This window comes from Cottoperca gobio, chromosome 14, assembly GCF_900634415.1.
Source record: "Cottoperca gobio chromosome 14, fCotGob3.1, whole genome shotgun sequence".
Taxonomy (NCBI): domain Eukaryota; kingdom Metazoa; phylum Chordata; class Actinopteri; order Perciformes; family Bovichtidae; genus Cottoperca; species Cottoperca gobio.
In genome coordinates this window covers 23,653,173-23,661,582 of record NC_041368.1, presented here as the reverse complement: position 1 = coordinate 23,661,582, position 8,410 = coordinate 23,653,173, and the positions used below count along the sequence as shown (strand labels likewise).

The 8,410-nt window shown below is 46.6% G+C and overlaps 1 protein-coding gene across 4 annotated transcripts in view; it reads left to right on the top strand.

Moving 5' to 3' along the window:
* The window catches only part of clip2 (CAP-GLY domain containing linker protein 2), a 39,299-nt gene that overhangs the window by 9,372 nt on the left and 21,517 nt on the right, over positions 1 to 8,410 (top strand). For all 4 annotated transcript variants that reach the window (XM_029448717.1, XM_029448716.1, XM_029448718.1 and 1 more), the window contains exon 3: positions 4,508 to 5,004. In XM_029448717.1, coding sequence (XP_029304577.1) covers positions 4,508 to 5,004 — 497 coding nt within the window. The remainder of the gene's footprint in view (positions 1 to 4,507; positions 5,005 to 8,410) is intronic.

Sequence of the window (8,410 nt, the reverse complement as noted above, 5' to 3'; positions counted from 1 at the left end):
CTAATGATCTTAACTTGAACTACTAATGATCTTAACATGAACTACTAATGATCTTAACTTGAACTACTAATGATCTTAACTTGAACTATTAATGATCTTAACTTGAACTATTAATGATCTTAACTTGAACTACTAATGATCTTAACTTGAACTACTGATGATCTTAACTTGAACTACTATCTACTAGATTACATATAAAACAGTCGGCAGCAAAACGTTCTGAATAAGTTCTTCCTGTGCTTCAAATGATCACGTGATTCATTTCCTGCCCTGCTATTGGTCATCAGCAGATAGACCTTTGTGATACTAACATGATGCTTGAACATGTGGAGATAGACCTTTGTAGATCTCACTGACTCAGCAAATATATATAAACTCTGCATAAATGAGTGACGCAGATAGACCCTGCTCACTTTAAAGACGTTTGAGACACAGACCTCAATATATGGCGGGTGATATATGTCAGAGAGGCAGATAACCTGCAGAGAGTCCAGGACACATCCTTCTATATGTGTCATTACATATCATATTCATATTGTTCTGCAGTGAATTCTGGGGGGGGGGGTTAAATCGAGAAACGTAGATGTCCAGAGGGAAATATCTGCTTTACACGGATCCAATGACATACGTCAGGCACTTCATTGCGTTGATGCACGCGTCCTGTACATCCAGTATTGACAGACAGTAAATCTGTCCGGCTCCTTTAATTGCAGCTTTGCCCACAATGTCCGGACACACCCAGCGATGTTAAAGGGAGAGCGAGCTCATTAAACAAACCCACAGAGCTTTGGGCGTGTCCCAGGGAGGGAGGGTCACCTGGTAAGGCTGCATGCTGTATCTGCAGATTGTTTAGTTTATAATGTATAGTGTGAGAACACTGGTTTCTGTGCTGGTATAAAGTGACTCATTACGTCACTGGATGTCACAGAAGGTTAATCCTTTGCAGCATGAAGTTAAATTAACCAAATACAAAAGGGGTTTATATTCTAGATATAAACAGTTTGTTCTAAAAGATGTCTGTCAATGTTTTGTTTTGTCCAAAACACAAAGATATTCCCAGAGCAGCAGATCTATAAATATATTAAATATATCTTTGCATGAAAAATGTTCTTATTATCAAAATAGTTGCCAATTATTTCGATCGACCCGTCGACTAATCGTTGCAGCTCATACGTAGAAATACTTCAGACATAAAGAATGAAATGTAAGCTTTGACCTCAAGATGATAACTTGGTCATTTTAAGGGATTATCACTAAAGGTTTAAACTGTTTGTGACAATAGAAAGCATTTTAAATGTGCTTAATGTGCATTTTAAATGTGCTTAATGTGCATTTTAAATGTGCTTAACCCAAAGCCCTACGACAAACAGCAGCAGCCGCGCTCAGGCTTTGTTCAGGACGCTATCTGTGCTGTGTGAGAAAACGTTCACGTCAGAGTTCAGACGGGTTTAACTTTGTAGCACAGAAATCTTACTCCAAACATGTTGTTGAGAGACAAACATGTAACCTGACACACACACACACACACACACACACACACACACACACACACACACGCTCAGAGTACATTTGAAGGCAACAAATGGATCAAAAGTAAGAAAGCTTGACGCTCTGCCCCTCCATCTGTCAGCGTCTGTGCTGCTCAGCGCTGCCCAGCTGCCACAGCCCGGCTGCAGGCAGCAGCACAGTATCAGCCTTGATAAGCCCAATTTAAAACAAAAAGAACACGATGATACAGCCATTGTGGACAAAGATCATAAACAGGCAGAGTTAAAGAGGCCGGAGAAAGAGTGTGTGTGTGTGTGAGTGTGTGTGTGTGTGTGAGTGTGTGTGAGTGTGTGAGTGTGTGTGTGTGTGTGTGTGCGTGTGTGTGTGTGTGTCGTAGGGAGCGATGGGGGATAATTGTGGGGAGGAGGAGGAGGAGGGAGGAAGCTGTGGAGGTTTCATTGTACGGAGCTGATGAATAGTGGGATTCAGATGGCGGTGGGAGGTGCCCAAAGCACAATAGTGAAAGTGAGGGCTGTGTTTCCACTCTTCCTTCTGCCCGGGATCCTTCTGCCCTCTCTCTCCTGTTGCCTCAGCAACCTGAAATCATGGGTCTGCAGGCCAGGATCACATGTTCTGCGTGTCTCTCTTACACACAAAGTGATTGTAGGTCTTCTGCCCTCACTGTGCGAGTAGGTGCACACAGCTGCAGCCAGAGAAACACAGATGTAAAACCCTGCAGAGTGCACCATGACGTATACTTTAACTTGTGTTAGCTTTATGTGTACTGTAATCAGTACTGTTTAAATAAAGGTTGTATAGTATGTTTAGATCACAGCAGCATTAGAAGTGTAACATAATTACCTGTCCACAGATATACATGAGTTAGATCACAGGTGTTATTAAAGTAACTGTTTAATTATTTACACTGTGCAGGTAGAAACACAGTACAACATGCATCCCCTCCCCCCTCTCTACTCTTCATCCTCATCATCATCGCTGACAGACAGCTGTTATTACCCAGCAGAAAGTGTTACACATGCCACAGAGGAATATCTGAGGGCAGGACACAGTCGGTGTGATTTATAATATTCCGATATATCCTCATTGTTCACATTTCAACACCATATTCCCGTTTAATGCTCCAAGTCTCAGAATACGTTGAGCAGCGAAACTAACTTTTGTTGTTTTTTGATAAAGCAGGTAAATATAGTCCGTGGATCTGAGAGTGGTTTCCTGTGTTTGGCCAGTTAACTGCTTCTAAATGTAAAGCTGCAGCAGCAGGACAGGTCTGCATGAGCTGTGACTTAAAGACTCCCAGTTCATATACTACAAATGTATAAACATGTCAATACTTTCATCAGGGGGCTCGATCACCTCTGTGTTTCCTCTTTGGGGGAAATTAAATAATTTAATTAATTAAAGCTAATTAAAGATTAGAGACGCCAGAAAGAGTAAACTACATTTTTTAAAACACAGCCAAGTGTTGAACTCTGTTCCAATGAAAGAAGCTCCAGAACTGCCAACACTGTCCCTTTAAGTCTCCTCCAGAGCCCCTCCCCCAGAAGTATCATTATGAACGTAAAAAACAAACTATGACGCGATTAGTGCACGGGGGCAGAGTGCACGGGGGCAGAGTGCACGTGCAGGTACAGTGCACGGGGGCAGAGTGCACAGGGGCAGAGTGCACAGGGGCAGAGCGCACGTGCAGGTAGAGTGCACGCAGGCAGAGTGCACGTGCAGGTAGAGTGCACGGGGGCAGAGTGAACGTACAGGTAGAGTGCACAGGGGCAGAGTGCACGGGGGCAGAGTGCACGCAGGCAGAGTGCACGGGGACAGAGTGCACGTGCAGGTAGAGTGCACGGGGGCAGAGTGCACGTGCAGGTAGAGTGCACGGGGGCAGAGTGCACGGGGGCAGAGTGCACGTGCAGGTAGAGTGCACGGGGGCAGAGTGCACGTGCAGGTAGTCCTGCCACAGATTCTTTGTCCGAGCATTTGATTTATCGATCGCTGTCGGGATGTAGTTCAACAAATGTAACACAACATTAAACACACCCCCCCAGCTGTGAATCTGAATCTAACTGGCTCTTGACCACACATGACCTCGTTAGCAGGATGTTTGTCAGGTACATTACAAACCGTGTGTTCATGCAGTCCTGAGTGACGTCTGTGTGCTCTGGGAAACATCATCACAGATCAATGAGAGAGCGGAGTTCTCCACGCTCTGATGGTCAACACCTTTCAGTCAGCTGATGTTCAACAGCACAGTCTGCAGCATATTGTGGTGTCATCTTTAGGATGATCACAGCTTCCCACAAACCAAGCGTCCACTGGAAGCAGCACATTCCTAAACACTTTAAAACTGTGTCATCATCAAGTTCAAAGCCCTTTGAAGTCGTACACATTTGCATTTGTGCCGATGTGTCTCACATCACAACATATGGGAGCGATTGAGGCATAAAGCAGAACCATTGGGGCCCACAAAGCCCCGGGCCCTCTCTCAGGGTGTCGGGGAGACAGCCCTGCACACACACACACACACACACACACACACACACTTTAACTGGCAGTGCGGTGCAGCAGACCGCACTAATGGAGCCCTGCTCAGTTTACAGGCTGCTGTGGAAAAGAGAAAAAGCCCACAGAGAACCAGCTCATGTATGTGTCAAAGCGGCGGCAGGGTTAATCACCGGCATCACAGATACGTCTCTCTGACCCACTTTTCAGGAGGAATTAGAGGAACGCATAATCTTGCACTAACTGCACTGTTGTGCTGGATGCAGCCACACAAGCACTTTGTTTCCTGTCTCTCTGTTTTTGTTTGTTTGAGGCCTGATTGGATGAAGAGTGTGAAGGCAATGATCTCACAATGTGTGCAGTGTTTACAACTTGACCCTCCAGCGAGGAGACGAGTTCCAGCTCTGTCCATGTTGCTACTGTTACCTGCTTGTGTTTGTTATCTGAAAAGAGTTCCTGCTTTACAACATGGAAAATAATACGTCATGTTTCTCTTTCTCTCCAGACGCTCCACTCAAGCCCACCACACCAACTAAGATCTCTGAAGAGGGGGACGAGGTTTTGGGGGATTACACGGTGGGGGAGACGGTCTGGGTCAATGGTGTCAAGTTAGGAGTTATCGCCTACCTCGGGGAGACCCAGTTTGCCCCGGGACAGTGGGCAGGCGTGATACTGAATGACCTAGTTGGCAAAAACGATGGGTCAGTGGGCGGCGTGCGCTACTTCGAGTGCCAGGCCCTCCAGGGCATCTTCACGCGACCCTCGAAGCTCACCCGACAGCAGGTCGGAGAGGGAAGCGACAGCCACTCCACTGACTCGCAGAATCAGACACAGCAGGGCGGCAATGGCGTCCCCCCTGGCCAGCGGGTGGTAGTGCCACTGAGAGAGGGCCTGCTCAACAGCGCGGTGAAAACGGGCAACGAGTCGGGGTCCAACATGTCCGACAGCGGCTCGGTGAAGAAAGTCGGGGATAAGGATCTTCGAGTTGGAGATCGAGTTTTGGTGAGTAATGATGTGTTGGATGAGAAGTCTGGGAAGTTTGAAATATCTCTGGCAGGAGAAGAAAGTATCAAAGGTATAGAATGTAATATTCAACCTCTTTGTTAAATGTCCAGGAAGACATCTCTCTGACTTTCACACAACTGAAACCTCATCCATCATTGTTCATATTTACTAATATTGTGCAGATGGAGCCGAAATATTATAAATTTATGCTAAGCTAACGGCTGGCTGTGGCCTTTATACTTTATAGACCAATGCAGAAGAATCTTAAACCTGCAGCCTCTGTAACATCCAGCAGGAGGAGACTCCTCTGTAACATCCAGCAGGAGACTCCTCTGTAACATCCAGCAGGAGGAGACTCCTCTGTAACATCCAGCAGGAGGAGACTCCTCTGTAACATCCAGCAGGAGGAGACTCCTCTGTAACATCCAGCAGGAGACTCCTCTGTAACATCCAGCAGGAGACTCCTCTGTAACATCCAGCAGGAGGAGACTCCTCTGTAACATCCAGCAGGAGGAGACTCCTCTGTAACATCCAGCAGGAGACTCCTCTGTAACATCCAGCAGGAGGAGACTCCTCTGTAACATCCAGCAGGAGGAGACTCCTCTGTAACATCCAGCAGGAGACTCCTCTGTAACATCCAGCAGGAGGAGACTCCTCTGTAACATCCAACAGGAGACTCCTCTGTAACCTCCAGCAGCAGGAGACTCCTCTGTAACATCCAGCAGGAGGAAACTCCTCTGTAACATCCAACAGGAGACTCCTCTGTAACCTCCAGCAGCAGGAGACTCCTCTGTAACATCCAGCAGGAGACTCCTCTGTAACATCCAGCAGGAGGAGACTCCTCTGTAACATCCAGCAGGAGGAGACTCCTCTGTAACATCCAGCAGGAGACTCCTCTGTAACATCCAGCAGGAGGAGACTCCTCTGTAACATCCAGCAGGAGGAGACTCCTCTGTAACAACCAGCAGGAGACTCCTCTGTAACATCCAGCAGGAGGAGACTCCTCTGTAACATCCAGCAGGAGGAGACTCCTCTGTAACATCCAGCAGGAGACTCCTCTGTAACATCCAGCAGGAGGAGACTCCTCTGTAACAACCAGCAGGAGACTCCTCTGTAACATCCAGCAGCAGGAGACTCCTCTGTAACAACCAGCAGGAGACTCCTCTGTAACATCCAGCAGGAGGAGACTCCTCTGTAACATCCAGCAGGAGACTCCTCTGTAACATCCAGCAGGAGGAGACTCCTCTGTAACATCCAGCAGGAGACTCCTCTGTAACATCCAGCAGGAGACTCCTCTGTAACATCCAGCAGCAGGAGACTCCTCTGTAACATCCAGCAGGAGGAGACTCCTCTGTAACATCCAGCAGCAGGAGACTCCTCTGTAACATCCAGCAGGAGGAGACTCCTCTGTAACATCCAGCAGGAGGAGACTCCTCTGTAACATCCAGCAGGAGACTCCTCTGTAACATCCAGCAGGAGGAGACTCCTCTGTAACATCCAGCAGGAGACTCCTCTGTAACATCCAGCAGGAGACTCCTCTGTAACATCCAGCAGGAGGAGACTCCTCTGTAACATCCAGCAGGAGACTCCTCTGTAACATCCAGCAGGAGGAGACTCCTCTGTAACATCCAGGAGGAGACTCCTCTGTAACATCCAGCAGCAGGAGACTCCTCTGTAACATCCAGCAGGAGGAGACTCCTCTGTAACATCCAGCAGGAGGAGACTCCTCTGTAACATCCAGCAGGAGACTCCTCTGTAACATCCAGCAGGAGGAGACTCCTCTGTAACATCCAGCAGGAGACTCCTCTGTAACATCCAGCAGGAGACTCCTCTGTAACATCCAGCAGGAGACTCCTCTGTAACATCCAGCAGCAGGAGACTCCTCTGTAACATCCAGCAGGAGGAGACTCCTCTGTAACATCCAGCAGGAGACTCCTCTGTAACATCCAGCAGGAGGAGACTCCTCTGTAACATCCAGCAGGAGGAGACTCCTCTGTATCATCCAGCAGGAGGAGACTCCTCTGGTTGTATAGAAGTCTATGAGAAAATGTTTCTTCTTCTCTCTCGATTTATTTCCTCAGTAACATTTTCCTGATGAGTTTATGTCTCAATCTGTAGTTTCAAGTCTTCATTTAACATTTAGAGTAAAATAGAGGATAAACAGCGTCTCTTTAGGGCGGGGCTACCTGTGATTGACAGGTCGATACCACAGCGTTGTCCGTGTTCTTTTGTTACAACTTTAACTCTTTCAAAATGAGTTTTCAGTTCATGAATTGTGACATTATAGTTATAAATGTCTTGTCCAGCCTTTGGTTGTACCTCCACCCTCTTGTGTCATTTCTGGTCCAATAAAAACAAGATGGCAGCGGCTGAACTCAAAGCTTCTAAACCGTAACCAACAATTAGTTTGTGGATTACAGTTGACGTAACGGTGACTACATCCACTTCTTTTATAGTGTCAGACATGAGAGACAAAATCAAGAGGTCATCATCCGAGCAGAGATTTAATTATTGATTCATAGATTACAGGAAAGTATTAATGTCAGTGATAGCATTAAATATAAAACATCGTTATGTACGATCATTTAATGAGAAGACATTGTATGTATATAATCTGAGTGTTTGAGAGGAACACATACACAGAGGAGCAGAAAGTAATTGGACAAGAGTCCAGTAGACGGCCGACGCCCTCAGTAAACGTGCATTCTGCAGATCACTAGAGTTCATCCTTTGTACCTTTTATCAAAGTAAAGATTATGTCAACGTAAACCTCAGCGGGAAGAACATTTCCATCTGCTTTTTGCTGATTTTCTCATTGACTGCGTGGAGTTATGGGCCCTGGGTCACATTGCTTCCCATTTGCTGATGGGCCCGGGGGATCGTTAGATCCTGTGCAGCGTGCAGCGTGGTCGCTCGAGAAGCCTTCCCCCTCGTCAACACTGTAAATCACCCCGGATTACTTCCAGCACTTAAGAGAGGAGAGCCCACTGCTGACACATTGATCAGTGGATCCATCTCCTTCCTGAGCCTCTCAGTGTAATCTCGCTGCGATGGATCTGCTGCCTCGAATATTTCTGTGAAACGAGCACAAAGTGAATCTCAGATTACACGCTGTGGACACGAAGCGAAGACGTCCACTTGGTGTTGAATTCTGTGATAGTAGCACGCGGAGGACAGTCGGGCAGAATCATATGATATTATCAATGACGATTTGTCTTGTGGTATAAATCCAGCGCACCCTGCCTTTCCTTTTACAGCGTCGCACTTCAGTTACTGATAAATACAGTTTATGAAATGTTGAATATATGTTTTCAGTAGGTTGTTATTACACCTAATTTATTTTGATATATTATTTAACATATTGAATACATTTAGTAGTTTTCAGTCTGTTGTGGAACGTTAC